General features: G+C 45.4%; 1 protein-coding gene across 1 annotated transcript in view; it reads left to right on the top strand.

Moving 5' to 3' along the window:
* Positions 1 to 15,828, top strand: part of PITPNM2 (phosphatidylinositol transfer protein membrane associated 2) — a 66,012-nt gene that overhangs the window by 13,099 nt on the left and 37,085 nt on the right. Inside the window, 1 exon segment of the mRNA XM_087942571.1 lies at positions 3,711 to 3,865. Within this exon segment, the coding sequence (XP_087798697.1) occupies positions 3,788 to 3,865 (78 nt within the window). The 5' untranslated portion in view covers positions 3,711 to 3,787.

The following is a 15,828-nucleotide window of genomic DNA, read 5'->3' as shown; positions in this document are numbered from 1 at the left end:
TAGTCATTCACAGCCCAGAATGAGTTTCACACAGTGTGTAAATAGTCCCATGGAAGTCTCCCAAAGTCCTTCAGGATAAGTCTGATAAGTACCCACCTTTATCAACCCACCTTTATCTAAATGCTGCCAACGACTAAATGTCCAGTTGGTTATATGAGGCCAAAAGGGAACACAAATTCAACACGGAGCTTCAGGCTTCAAACCGACCAGGATGAACAAAGTTGCTTCCTGCAAAGGTTCCTATCCCTTTGCTCCCCCTTTATGTCTTATGGGAGGGGCCAATCACCTCCAAGCCTTACTCCCAAGTCACCCCTTTTGTCTTAACTGTTCTTGCCTTCTGGCAGCTCTGCGCATGCACACACTGGGAACAGGCTCCCCTTGTTCCTCTGCCTCACTGCTGCCAGACTCTGGAGGCTCCAGAGTCAGCACATAACTCCCAGATGGCCCTGGCCCCATCTCTGTCTCGGATGCAGGACCCTCGTCTGAGTCCTCCCCAGTCTCCCAGAGTGGTTCCCATCCTTCCCCACCGTAGGCTGCCAGCGGACCACAACACACTGGGGAAATTAGGCCCTCAAAATACTTTGTGAAGCACATCTGGATGGTGGGTTGAGCCTGGCTGTTGCTGGTCTCCACCATGAGGGTTTTAATATTTTATTTGTGCCTGATTCTTGGAGCATCTGATGGCTGGTGCGTAATGCACAGGCTGCGTTCCTGGTCTGAAAGTAATTGAAGTGTGTCACAATGCTAGTTATCCTATTGACAGCTCCCCCTCCCATAAATGCGTGTCACTTAGGTTAAAACGCCTCCCTGGGAGCTCTGCTTTCTCACTTTCGCGGTCTAATTCCTCGGGGTGGCACCAATGTTTGAAAGAAATCCATAATTACGATGCGTTGTGAGGCTGGCGGCTCAGCGTCTACCCAATGCTTTTGGGGTGAGCAGGTGCATTTCGTATTCTGGAGAGCATGTTGTTCGTGCAAAACAAACCAAAGAGCAGGAGGGGTGATCTCTGGATTCCTAGATCCCGGGAAGCAAACATCCGTAGACCTTTCTGGTTTTCTAAGAAGGCTGAGTTGCAAAGCCCTTGAAAATCCAAAGCGGGTTTTTGCAGCGTGGCACGTTAACTTCCCTGTTCGTTCTTTAGTTATTCTTCAAAAGATCTTTCGACATCAAAATAGGTAGGGTCAACAGCCCGCCAGGAAGCCAAGAATGTGCTGGAGAATACTGATTGAGAGTCTCATTGTAAAACCACGGTTAATCTGTCAGTCAGCTGGAAAGAGAATCAGGAAATGCAATTTTTAGGGAGCATGGAATATAACAAAAGCAGGAATATATAGGCAAGCATGTGTTAATAAAGAATATTAAGGCCCAGCTATGTCTTGAAATGTTTCACCTCACCGTGCTGGAGATGTTCAAAATCCCTCTTGACTTGCAGAAGTGCAGTCACGTTCTGCTTGAGTGGCTTGGGGCTCGAATAAAAGGGCAGAATTGGCTGGGGTGAAACGGAGGGCTTTTGCAGCCCTTCGCAAAGGCGAGCCATTGATTGCAAAATGCTTCACACTTTGAAAAAAAGTTTCCTTCTGAACTTGCAGGGCAGTTAGCTGAATAATCAGAAGATAGGCGAGGGAACTGCGAAGGGGTGTGTGTGTCAAATGTCCCTCGATACATCTCCGACTCAAACAAGCTTCTCTCCGTTCCTGCTTAAAGGTTTTCTGCCTTGAATTTGTTCCTACATATTACATATCCCTCTTGCATGAACTAACGTGGCTTGTTTTCAAGAAAACAGAGTTACAGAAAAGGGGATTTAGGGTGGCACGGGAATTCGGCCACAATCACTCTGTCAAGGTTCCCAAAAGATGTAGCCCAGTTCCCAAAAGCTTGCGCCGTACGATGAGGACACTGGGCAAATCAATGATGCGCTTTTTTGGCAGAGAAGGCTGCGCTGTGAAGCCGCGTCCAGTGCTGCTTTGTCGCAACTCCCTTAAGCAGCACATCTGTCATGCATGTCGCTCGAAAAAGTGTTCCGTTTTTCCTACAGCTCACCCCCGATTCCAGATGTTGGGAATGGAGGAGAGGGGTGGCAAAAGTCTTTGCAGAATTGCCGTGGGTGCCCTTGGGAGAGAAATGCAGGAACAACTTCAGGAGAGCGGCCAAGCAGGGTTTTCCCAGTTCAGACAGGAGGTTTTGAATGGACTGTGAGAACAACCTTGGCAGACAGAAGGTAGGGCTGCAGCCAGATAAGGGGCAGCAGAGCCCTCAGAAGAAAAAGGGGTGTGGGAAGCATCTCAGAAAAGACTCTTTCTTTGTTCCCTGCAAAGTAAAGAAAGAAAGAAATGCTTTCAGACTTGCAAGATTCAGTTACTATAACCTTACAGCGAAGGTAAAGTTAGTATTTATGGTTTGTTTTCTCATTCTGGACTACTTGAGAGAGTTTGATAACTGCTAACATTTTTTTTTCCCTTTCCCTCAAATATCTCAAGTGCATGGAAGTGACCGAAAGGCAATTTTGGGGGTGCATGTCTAAAGTGTGTGTCTTTTGCTCAACGGGCAGGCTTTTCCTGGACTGGGATGTTGGAATGGTTCTGGATGGTGATTCGGTGCATTTCGGGCTCAGAGCTGGCTTTGCTTCATGCTTGAGCAAGGTGTGAAAAAGAATCAAGGCTCAGAAATTGTGTTTTTTTGCTTTCCTTTCCCAGCCCAATAACCTCCTCCAGAGAAAGAACTCCAATTAAGGATTCTTACATGGTGAAAAAAAACCTTATTTCTCTTTTACGAGGCCTTTTTGCACTTCAGAAGGGCATCAAAAGGCCGTTTTGGAGAAGCTGTGAAATTTAATGAGGCTGCCAGTATCGATATTCTGCGGAGGGGTCCTTGATGTTCTCTGAACTGGGAGGTTTTCTTGCAGGCGTTTCATGAGCCAACTGGGGAACATCATCAGTACTATAAGGAGTTTAGAGAGCACTGAGGACCCTTCCTCTTAAGATGCGTTCATTCTGGGCTAAATTAATTCACAGATTAAATCTGTGTGTTTTTTTTTGTAGGCTTGATTCCAGTTTAGGGGACATGAAATTCTATGGAAAGTAAAGAAAGATGGATTTGGGTTTTGCTCCAGGCAGGACCAGTGGTGAGATTCAGCCAGTTTGCACCAGTTCAACAGAATCAGTTGTTAACTTTCTGAGCAGTTTTGGTGAACTGGTTTTTGGAAGAAATCATTAGGGCGGAGAACTGGTCGTTAAATTATTTGAATCCCACCACTTCCCCCTCCCTTCTGATTTCTCATTTCCACGTGGGAACTATTAACCCTACTTTTAATATGCAGATAATCCCCATTCCCCCACCCCCCAAGTCACAGGCAGCTCCATTTACCCTCTTGGGGGGACCCTCAAAATTCTTTGGGGGTGATGAAATGCCAGGGGAGGGGGGGGGAATCCAGTCATCTTTCTTTGGGTCTTTGGAAACAGCTTCTCCCATTTGAAGTCTGTCCTTCTCCAGGTAGGGAAGGATTCAGTGCTGGGATTCAGCCGGTTCTCACCGGTTCACGAGATCCGGTTGTTAACTTTCTGAGCAGTTTGATGAACTGGTTGTTGGAAGAAATCATTAGGGCAGAGACAGGTTGTTAAATTATTTGAATCCCACCATTGGGAAGGACCTCCTTAAAGCAAACTTTCCCACCAATCTCTCTCTCTCTCTCTCTCTCCGCACTTTGATTGCAGGAAATGTCCGCCTTCGTTGTCGTTTAAGCAGCCTCCGGTAAAGGTCTCCGGGCTCACCTTCCCGACCGGATTTCAAAATGCTCATAAAAGAGTATCGGATTCCTCTCCCCATGAGCGTTGAGGAATATCGGATTGCCCAGCTGTACATGATCCAGGTTGGTGCCTTCATCGCTTGTGATCAGTTGCTTTCCTAGAAACACAATAATAATAATAATGATGATAATGATAATTGTCAGAAGGAAAGAATCAGGAGCACACGTTAAGCTCCAGTGAATCTGATTTATTGCTCATGCAAAAAAAACTTGCACCTTGTCTGTCTGTCTGTGTCTCTCACTTTCTATCAATCTATCTCTAATTCTCTGTCTCTATATCTATATCTCTATATATCTATTTACCAATCATCTATATTTCTATCTGTCTTTCTATCTGTCTATCCTCTATATCTCTTTATCTCTACCAATCTATTCATCATCTATATTTATTTCTGTCTCTCTGTCTCTCTCTCTCCTATCTTTTCTCTCTCTCTCTCATTATTAGATATAAGATTAGATTCTAATCTATATTTATCTATCTATCCTCTATCTATCTATCTATCTATCTATCTATCTATCTATCCATCCATCCATCCATCCATCCATCCATCCATCCATCCATCCATCCATCCATCCATCCATCCATCCATCTATCTATCTATCCATCCATCCATCCATCCATATATCTATCTATCTATCTATCTATCTATCTATCTATCTATCTATCTATCTATCTATATCTCTTTATCAATCTATCCATCATCTATATTTATTTCTATATCTGTCTGTCTCTCTCTCTCTCTCCTATCTTTTCTCTTGTAGGGTCTCCTGCGTGGGTGAGGGGGGTGTTGTTGTATTAGATGACCTACAAGGTCCCTTCCAACTCTGTTAATCTAATCGAATCTAAACTAATCTAATCTAACCTCTCTCTCTCTCATGCAATAAAGAATTGCATGAGAGAATTGCACAAGAACCTAGTCAACGAATCTAGTCTTAATCTGATTTATTAAGCGCCAGTCAATCTGATGTATTACTCATGCAATAAAGAATTGCAGAAGAATCCAGTCAACGAATAATCAGCACTAAATGGGTGCTCGATAAGAGTCAATGGAATTCAAGAGGGGTTGGACCTAGACTCCCTGTGGGAATGTAACGGTTCCAGGTTAATTCCTTGCTTGACTCCACCCCCGTCCTTCTTCCTACAAAAATAATAGTAGAATCTGGGAAAGATGGAGACAGAAGGGACCCTTAAGACCATCTAGCCCAGCCCCCCTGCATTGTTTAAGGAAAGCAAGGGGGCCGTCCTTGAGAGATGGCCAGCCAGCTTCTTTTGAAAAGACCCCAGAGATGAGATTTGAACCCGCCTCCAGAAATGAGAATGGAACACGCTGCCCTCGCAGCATGATGGCTTTTGAGTTCTGCAGAACCTCTCTGGATGTTGGCAGGAATAATCTACTAAAGGTGTCCATGGGAAAAATGGCTTTAACCTGCCCCTCCCCCAATCTTACCTAGGCTTCTTAGCTGCTCGTTCGCTTCCCCTCAGTTTTTCACCCAAAACTAGTTTGCTTTTGAAAAAACGGCCAGTGATTACATCCTCTTCAAATTTAAATTAGATGTTTAAATTAAAAACAGAAAGGAGGAGGAGGAGGAGGAGGAGGAGGAGGTGAAAGCCCGCAAACGATGAAAAATTGAACAGCGGGCTCGCAAAACCTGTCTTATGGAAAAGAAGAAAGGAAAAAAACTCGCTGCATAAACTATGCATTTATTCAAAGAGCTGTCCTTTCAACCCTTGTCTTGCCTGAGAGAGATTGGCCTGGCCCAGCATTTAAAATTCTACTTGATGTACCCCAGCTGCTATTTTAAAAAACTATTTTGTTTCTCTCGGGTTTTTTTTTTTTTTTTTGCCCATGTGTTTCTCTCTGTGTTTCCGTGGATGATTTCAGCCTTCGCTCGAGGAAATTAAGTTTTGCTGCCTGCAGGTCGTATGGACTGCCAACGAGGGAGTTTTTGCAATTTGAATTCTTCCTGCTTGCATCTCGATCTTTGACCTGGCAAGCTTTCCTCCGTTCTGTGGGTCCCCCATGTCCACTTGGAAAAAGAGGGAGCTGGCGTGGAATGGCCCCAATTTGTCCAGGGTCCAAGCCTTGGAGACAGGCAAGGTCAGGAAACAGAGGCCTGAAGAAATCTACAGCCCTTATTTTATTGCTTGTAATAACAGAAGCCCTGTAATATTAAAGGAGAATATTTGTAGCTCGGGATTAAAATGAAAGGTGCTTGGTGCTTTTTGAGCTGGGTGGCTTTCTTGCAGACGTTTCATGACCCAAATAGATAATATCATCCGTCTTCATTGGGAATGAGATTTGCAGGCAGGGGGGAGGAAGAGGAGGGTTATTATAATTGTGATTCTTACCTTGGTGCTCTCTGAGCTTGCTTTTTTTTCCCTTGCAGACGTTTCATGACCCAACTAGGTAACATCATCAGTGCTTCTAGGGAATGAGGAGGAGAAGGAGACCGAGAGATACTAAAAACATCAAGACAGGGCAAGCTTTAGTTTCTTTCTCACACTTTCCTGCTTTCTGCAACTGAGCTCAGGTTTTGCTAACCGTCTTTGCGTGCCCTTTCCAGGGTCGTCTCTCTCTGTCCTTCTACACGCGGCTCATTTCACACAAACCCTGTTCAGGGTGGAAGGGAAGCCATTGTTAGTTTAGCCCACTACCAACAAGGCTTTTGTTAAGCCATTTGAAAGCAACTCCTCCCTGGATTTGGGGCGAGCGGCAGCTGCAGTCAAAAGACCATCACACTCCTTTCCTTCTTCAGATTTAAGAGAAAAGAAACTCGGCTATAGGGCAGGATTTTATTCATTTTATTTCATGTACAAAACGTATTCGCTACTCACCTGTCTCTCCAGAAATTGGTTTTCTTGGACTAAGAGGGAATGAATTATTGGGTATGTTCTGTTTCTCTTCCAGAATTCCCCTGGGGGGGACGGACTGCCTCTCCCTCCCCCTCGCCAGTGTCCTCTTGTGAGGGTGATATTTTTTTTTTCATCTTGGCAAGCTGCTTTATAGATAATTGGACAGTCAGGAGGGTGCGGCTAAGAGTTTCCAACAATTAGTATTAATTTCACATCACAGCCGTGGATTGAATGTACTCTGGGCTCAATGGCAGATCAGCAAATCCGGCCTCGTATTGTTTTTTTCCTGATTAGATTTTAGGGATCACCGTTCAGCTCCACCCTTTCCCATCAGATGTCTTTCTCATGTGGGAAGAAAATTTTGCCACGAGAGCTTTGCTGGTTGTTCTTTGGGTCACCGAGGCAATGGTGCCTAATCACGTGCTACAGATCAGCATTTCTCAAAGTTGTCCACTTTAAGACAGGTGGGCTTCAACTCCCAGAATTCTCCAGCCCTTTCTCAAACTGCCAAGTTTAAGACAGGTGAACTCCAATCCCCAGAATTCCTCATTCCATTCTCAAACAGGCAACTTTAATATAGATAGACTACAACTCCCAGAATTCACCAGCCCTTTCTCAAACTGCCAAATTTAAGATTGGTGGACTCCAACCCCCAGAATTCCTCAGTTCCACTCTCAAAGTGGGCCTCTTTAAGATGTGTGGACTTCAACTCCCAGAGTTCCTTAGCCCAGCCATGCTGGGAATTGAAGTCCATGAATGCTGGGCTGGGGGATTCTGGGAGTTGAAGTCCACACGTCTTCAAGCGGCCAACTTCGAGACACGCTCTTGTCCACTGTTCACAAGTTCTCCATCCGGTCGCCCATTTGAGCAAAAGAGGAAAAACACTCGCTCGTTTTCTTTGTAGAGGGGAAGCCGTGTTCCTCTCGGGTTGCCAAAAATCAGAGCAAATAGGACCGGCTATTCTGACCGACGTGTTTTATTAAAAGCCAGAGACTTTTTTATGTGCTACACTAAACTAAAAAGAGAATGAACTCCAGATGTTGGAGAGGCAGGAACTCCGTGGAGAAAATGCCAAGCTGCCGTGATGATTGTATTTTCTTCACAGTTGGATCTGCCTCGTCTTTCACCCCCTTTAGCTGTATCTGCCGGCAACATCCTTGGCCAGAGGTGTTGCATGATGTGCTAATGGGTTGTTCTTGCAAACAGCTTGTCGGTGTCTGTAGTCCAGATTCCTTGGAGAGAAATCACAAGGGTTCTTTGTAGCTGGAGAAAGAAATGTCACCCGGTGGCCTTCTCAAGGTCTCCTGTGATGTTGAAGACTCTAGAAAGGAGAGCGACAAAATTAAGAGGCTGCAGGCTGAAACACAGGAAGAAGGGTTGGCAGGAATTGGGTATGTCTAGTTTAACGAAAAGGGACGCGGTGGCTCAGGGGCTAAGACGCCGAGCTTGTCGATCAGAAAAGTCGGCAGTTTGGCGGTTCGAATCCCTAGCGCCACATCATGGAGTGAGCTCCCGTTCCTTGTCTCAGCTTCTGTCAACCTAGCAGTTCAAAAGCATGTAAAGAATGCAAGTAGAAAAATAGGGACCCCTTTGGTGGGGAGGTAACAGCGTTCCATGTGCCTTTGGGGTTTAGTCATGGTTGCCACATGACCACAGAGACGTTTTTGGACAGTGCTGGCTACTCGGCTTTGTAATGGAGATGAGTACCGCCCTCTAGAGCTGGGAACGACTAGCACAGATGTGCGAGGGGAACCTTTACTTTTACCTTTTAGTTTAATGAAAAGAAAAACTAGGCATGACATGATAGCAGTCTTCCAATATTTGAGGGGCTGCCACAAAGAATAGGGGCAGGGTCAAATTATTGTCCAAATTATTGTCTGGCAACATTGAACATGTCTCCAATGTTTATATATATACATACATACGTGTGTGTGTGTGTGTGTGTGTGTGTGTGTGTGTATGAGAGATTGCTTCTTTTGGGAGCGACGATGATTCAAAAAACTCATTCCCCTTACTAGGCTGAACGGGGGTGTTTTTCCTTCAATCTGATCTAAATAGTCATTGATTTTTTTTGGTGCACTCAACCATCTGGAGGAAGCGCATTTTTCTCTTGCGTTTTGTGAAGCAACGGGAGTTATATAATTGAAACAATTCATCTCTCTCTCTCTCTCTTTTTTGCAAAAATTTGGATTATGTTGACAGAGATCTTAGGGAATCTTCTTCCCTATTTATTTATTTATTTTAAATAATATATCTTTTTTTTATGATTACAAAAACAGATTTGATCGTGAGCGTCTTCCAGACGTCTGTAGCCATGATAGAAAATCCTATTTCTGAGCACTGTCGGGCTCTATTAATTTAATAGACCAGGACCCAAGAACGAACTACATGTTACACTTGGGTCTCAGGAGATCAGAGTTTGGTTCGTAAGAGTGAAGAATGGTCATCTATCACTTTTTTCAGTGCCGTTGTAACTTTGGTCATTAAGTGAACTTGTTGTAAGTCAAGGACTAACCTGTATTTGTCAGGATTCTGGAAGTTACCCCCATTTAAATCATGAGTCTTGAGCCAAACTTCCAAAACTTAAAACGGATTTATTGGGAGTTACTGTCCAGTAGCCGACTCTGAGGCTCATCATTCATTGTCACCCTTGACCCTGGTTTTCCCCCCACCCCCTGGGTGTATCCTAATTCATATTCTCCAATGGGACACCTCCATAGCCCAGAGTCATCAGTCATGCTGTCCAGTTAGAATCTTGCATGGCAGAAACTTCAGTCACCTAGTTACTATCTTTGAAAACATTTATGGAATGCACTTTCGATTTCCAAATTGCCACACTGCTCCCTCCTCCCTTTCTGTTGGCAACTCTAAAAAGACCATAGAAATATTTTATGAGTTGACGGTGTTCTTCGTAAGAATGATGGCCTTTCCCCATTTTTCTGGGCCTTTCTGGTAAAACACTCTTTGTACTATTTTAAAAATTCACGTTTCCTATCAAAGTTGTTTCTTTTGGCTTAGAGGACAAGATGGCGATGATGAGGATTTAATGCATTGCCAGAATTACCTCCAACTCCCAAAAGGGGCACCATATAAATGTAATCAACAAATAAAACTTAATAAACAAAGGGCCAAATCCTTTTGAGGTGCTTCCTTTCTTCCCCGCCGTAAACCTCACTGTGAAGAAGCATCAGAATTGTTTCCAGCTTTCCGGGAAATTCAATCTGAGCTTCTTAGAATTAGGACATCAATTAATGCTTCTTGCCAAGCCTTCTGTTTATCTATGTTTTTGGAGAAATAAAGCCAAGACTGTCCAGATGGCTTCCCATAATAAGGGCTGGGGGAAAATATATATCTTGTCCTTGTAAGGTTGTCGTGATGACTCGTAGGGATCTCAAAGCCATCTGCTCTGAGCTTCCCCCATGGTGGACCTCTTAAGACAGGGGTCTCCAACCTTGGCCACTTTAAGACTTGTGGACTTCAACTCCCAGAATTCCTCAGCCAGCTTTGCTCTGATTTTTGGCAACCCGAGAGGAACATGGCTTCTCCTCCACGAAGGAAACGAGCGAGAGTTTTTCCTCTTTTGCTCAAAAGGCCGATCGGATGGAGAACTTGTGAACGGGAGCGTGTCTCGAAGTTGACTACTTGAAGATGTGTGGACTTCAACTCCCAGAATTCCCTGGCCTGGCATTCGTGAACTTCAACTCCCAGCATGGCTGGGCTAAGAAACTCTGGGAGTTGAAGTGCACACGTCTTCAAGTGGCCAACTTTGAGAATGGAACTGAGGAATTCTGTGGGTTGGAGTCCACCAATCTTAAACTTGGCAGTTTGAGGAAGGGCTGGAGACTTCTGGGAGTTGTAGTCTACCTATCTTAAAGTTGCCTGTTTGAGAATGGAACAAGGAATTCTGGGGATTGGAGTCCATCTATCCTAAACTTGGCAGTTTGAGAAAGGGCTGGAGAATTCTGGGAGTTGAAGTCCACAAGTCTTACAGTGGCCGAGGTTGGAGACCGCTGTCTTAAGAGGTCTCCTTGTCTTTCTCTCCCTCTACAAGCAATTCTGCCTCACCACCTCCACAAACCTGTTGTTTGGTTGTCTACTGCAGCTGGTTTCCACCGGCCGCGCTTGACTCAGGCCATCTGCCACTCTTCCAAGAAGGAAGGCTGGAAGGATAATCATACTTGCCAAAGGTTAGAAGCGTTGCATAACAGCTATGCTTCTCGGAAGCTTTCCGTGACGCTCGGGGATGAGGGATCAAAATAGTTCCGTGAGCCAACTTGACCACCAATGGTGGAGCACAAAACAGTTTCCAGATTGAAATGTAGAAGCTGGTCGGCATCTGAGTATTATTTGTGCTACCTGTTCACTTCTTACAGATCCTGTTTAGCCTTAAAAATGATCAATTGTTTGTATTCCACACTTTGTAGCTAGTCTAGTAGGACCATGATAAAGGTTTGACTGATGGTCTACCAGTGGTTGCTACTGACAATCGCTAGAAAAACCACTCTGCGCCAAGATTGCTATCATCACCCCCAGGTCATGGCCTTTCCTGGGAGCACTGGCTCCTGTTTGTGTTGTTGCCAAATTGTGTTAATATCACACACCCTTAGTATAGCCTTCCTCCTCTCTGATTTCCACTGGATGCATCAGGCTTCGATTCCTAACTTCTGCAGAACAGCCCTCGTAAGCCGGAGACCTGAGTCATGTTGTCATTGAAATTACACTAATTATTTCTAAATATCCATCTTATAATTTTAAACGTGGCTAGGGTTCTTTCTGCTTTGTGAGCACGAGTCTTCATTTTATCCAAGGGAATGCGTCAACGAAGCCAGGCACAATAAATCCATGTTCGTTTTCTTTTTTTTTGTTTTTAAAAATGGAGTTTTGTCAAGAACAGCCTGTTCATTCTGGGTTGGAGGACTGCTTTCGTTCTCTCCAAATTGGGACCTAGCCTACTTTTGTTCTAATCCTCTTCTCCACATCAGACCCACCACATCTTCACAGCTGAGCATCTGAGGCAGGCCCAGGTTTGGTCCAGGGCCACCGGTGACATCATTTGATCTGCTGTCCTCATGCAAACACCTCATGTGCTAAGCAGCGTCTGAGCTACATCCATCGGATCGGCGATGCAATCTCATCGCCATAGATACAGATGCTGGAGCATAAGACCCTGGTGGCCTGGCTACTCGGAGTCAATAAAACAAGACCTGGCTTGGGGCACAAGCAAAACCGTCACACGTACACCGAAATGTGATGATGGGGTGGAAACGTTGTCGCGTTTTTCTGAAAATGGCAGCCCTCTTTGGGTGATCCTGAGATCAGTCACATCCCACAGAACAGGCAGGCTTCGAACATTTCTGGCCTTAGCCTATAGATTTGACTAAAGAGAAGTTGCTTCTAATTAAGTAAATGTCAGCGTGAGTGATGATGTCGAAGGAGGTCGATCAGGTGCTCTGGTCAGCGTTCCATTGTAGAGAGGCAGATCGGGATGTCAAGGTAGAAGCCCTGCCAGAAACACGGGGCCATGTTTTTGGGGGATCCTGTCTCTTCTAGAGGACATTTGGACCCAACCCCTTTCCCCAAAGCAAAATGCTCAAGGTATCTTTTTTTTATCACATTCCACCTGTCAGCCTTACCAGGTAGACCCGACAGGAAACATGACCAGGTGGGCTAAGCTCCATGAACGGAATCTTGCAAGTCTGAAAGTACAAATCCCCCACCGTCTCCTTTGCAGCCTGAGAAACTAGGGAGGGTCCCTTCTGAGCATCTTTCTCCGTCCGTTATGCAGCTCTGGACCAAGCAGTCTCTTATCTGATCATTCCTAGGCGGCATCTCCTCTCCGTGAGTTCTTTCTCGTGTCCCATTAACACCTCGCGTGGAGAAAGACTCGAAGCACGGCAAGGAAGGAAACCTTTTGAGCACCTCCCCAAGCACCGTACCGTTGCAAGGAGAAGCAGAAAGGGAGACAAACCAGTGTGCCCTTCCTCCCTTTTCAATTTTACCTATGACCAGTGGTGGAATTCAGATATTTTCACTACTGGTTCTGTGGCCGTGGCTTGGTGGGCGTGGCTTGGTGGGCGTGGCAGGGGAAGGATATACTGCAAAGTCCCCCTTCCCTCCCCACCCCACGAACCTGCTTTCCAGCTCCGTTCTCCTGTGCAGGGAAACCAAAGGAGACCCAGCCGATCAGCTGGGACTTGGGAGGCAGAGAAGAGGTGGGGTTGGCAGGGCCAGTCAGAGGTGGGATTTGCCGGTTCTCCAAACTACTCAAATTCCGCTACCGGTTCTCCAGAACTGGTCCAAACTGGCTGAATACCACCTCTGCCTACAGCTGTTTTTTTTTTTTTATCAGTCTTTTGACATTTCATGTAACTCATAAATCTTTACCTTTCTTAAAACAATTGTTTGAAGTAGGAGTGTCCAGTGGTGTGGCCAAAACAATGTTAAGCTGATGCAACATACCTCTTTCTGGTTCTTACGTTGCCATGTACCCTCCTGATACCCCTAATCTGAAGAAAATAATCCGTCTTGCAAACCGTAAACTATGGATTGATCGATTCAGGTCGTTCACGCCGCACCAATGACTGCAGCATCATGTTTACCTAGAGATCAGAGGCTGTGGAGCTTCTTCGGCAGCTTCTGTCAGAAACCATTAGTAACAGGGTGTTGCCTTTAGGCATTTCCTTAATTACTGCTCTCCGTTAAACGAAGCTCGCATCATCCCTAGCTGTCAGGTGTCTGACACATTTCCAGTCCTTTGTGCTTGTGGAGATGCTAGACTTCGCAAATCTTCTGCTTCTGTGAAAAAGCACACCCCAAGTCCTGATGTTTCTCCTGGCTGCTCACTGTTCTTTTTCGCTGCACGCGGCATTTGGGTTTGTTGCTTGCAAATTTGAACCGCGAGAAATGAGCAGGCCAGTTTTTTGCAAGCTGGAAACAAAACCCGCACTATTATTTGGTCTCCTCATCTGTTTCCAGCTTCTCTGGAGTAAGGATGTGTGATCTAGCTCAGTGGTCGCCAACCAGTGGGCCAGGGACCACTGGTGGTCTGTGAGGAAATTTTGGTGGTCCACAGAGAAATGTCACCCCCAAAGCAATTAATCCAGGCTGCGTGGGAACACAAGGCTGCGCCGTCTACATGGCCTGCGGGAACACAAGTCTTGCGTCGCTTGCATTGTGAACAACACGAGGTAGTTGTTCTGGTGTGCAGTGGTCTATAGCGTCGTTTTGAGGGAAGGAGTTGAAACAGTTTATATCCGGGATGTGAGGGATGTGGAGATATTTTCCCAGGCCTCTTTTTGACTCGTGCAGTAGACAGGTCCTCCATGGAAGGCAGGTGGGTAGTAATTGATTTTTTTCTGCAGTCCTAATTCCTCTCTGGCATCTGTGTCTGTCCTGTTGGGTTGCAGAACCAAACCAGACAGTTATAGAGGTGCAGATGACGGACTCAATCATTCCTCTGTAGAACTGGATCAGAGAAAAGAAAGAGTAGGGGGTGACCTAATAGCAGCATTCCAATATTTGAGGGGCTGCCCCAAAGAAGAGGGAGTCAAGCTATTATGCAAAGCCCCAGAAGGCAGAATAAGAAGCAACAAATGGAGACTCAAAACAAGGAGAGAAGCGAGCTGGAATTAAGAAGAAACTTCCTCACAGTGAGGACAATTAACCAGGGGAACGGCTTGCCACCAGAACTTGTGGATGCTCCATCACTGGAGGTTTTAAAGAAGAAATTGGACAAGCATTGGCTGGACTAGAAGACCTCCAAGGTCCCTTCCAGCTCTATTATTCTGTCTTCATCTTGGAAGCCAACATGGCTGACCACCTGCTCTTGGAATGTCCCTCCTCCTGCGGTCTTCTGAAAGGTCACCCCAGTTCCACTCTTTGAGGGGTGAGCCAGCTGTCCTTTGCACCCGGTTATTTCTGGCTGTCCCCAGCAGATGACCGATAGCTTGTTTGACCTCTGTTGGGGTGGCTCTTTCCACAATGGCAAGACCGCGTGCCCGAGTCCTGCCTCACTCGCTCTCCCTTTGCCCGGAGATGGATTTCCATAAAAGCTTTTTAAGTGGCTGCAATTCTGCCTCTCTGGGTTTTTGTTGTGAGTCATTTAATGTTGTTGCTTTAGCTTGAAGTCCCCGTTTGGCCTGGAAATCTAGCATCCGAGAAGGGGGAGAAACAGAAGGGATGGTGGCTTGGCAGCCAGGTTCCTTCCCCAATAGCCATTGTTCAGATCTGTTTGCAACAACCAGCCAAATGCGCACAAGGTGTAACAAACAGGTCAACGAAGGAAGCAACGAAGGAAGCTAGCAAACGATCGCCTCTCCCTTTTGGAATGGGTTGGTGAATGGAAGCTTTTTATTATTTGAAAAGCTTCTGTTTCTCTGCTGAAAAAGGGAGTGGATCACTTTTGTAAATTTGGGAAGAGCCGTGACCGGCTCACCCTATTCCTGGCTGTTCTCATTGTGATGAGATCAGTAGCAGCAGAGCGTTTAAAATTATCAAATTTATTTTGCTGTCATATAAATGTGTCCTCCTTTCCACTTTTCCCTGGCATCTTCTGCTGTTTTTATGGTTCAACTGAATTTTAAGTGGCCCTCAAGTCAACGTTGTAAAGTTAATGTCTCTTTCTTAGGCGTGTTTTTTTTTCCCCTCTCTCAACATTATTAATCTTTTTTGTTTTGTTTTTGTTAAGCATAGCTTTCTCTTCTTCTTGTTTGCCTGCCAAAAGAAAAGGTCATTACCGAAGTCTTTTTTACAGTCAATTCATAACTCCAATCTCAGCTTGTCTTTAATTCCCAAAGTGGCAGACACTTTAAAATCACTTACAAAACACAAATGAAAGGGAGGGAGGGAGCAGGCAAACGGAAGAGCAGGCTTGTGCTATTGTGATTATGATTATTATTTTAATTGCTTGTTAAGGAGTACTCTCGTGCTTCCCATACTGATAATGCATCGACAAGAAACAGGAAAGTATTCCTAATTTCCCAGGTGGCATTTGGGGGCCTCCGAGATACAGCTGTCAGGGCTCCAACAAACCCACCCCCATTCAAATCATCAGTCTCTAGCTGCATCTCTCACAGTTAAAAAAAATGATTTATTAGGAGTTTCCATGTCGGTGTACCTGGGTGCAGCTGACACTAAGATACACCATTAATTTCTCCCGTGACCCTGGTCTTCC

Source organism: Notechis scutatus, chromosome 13 (assembly GCF_049901735.1).
Source record: "Notechis scutatus isolate UNSWTSFEM ecotype Mainland chromosome 13, rNotScu1.2, whole genome shotgun sequence".
NCBI classification, from domain to species: domain Eukaryota; kingdom Metazoa; phylum Chordata; class Lepidosauria; order Squamata; family Elapidae; genus Notechis; species Notechis scutatus.
This window is presented reverse-complemented; position numbering and strand designations above follow the sequence as displayed.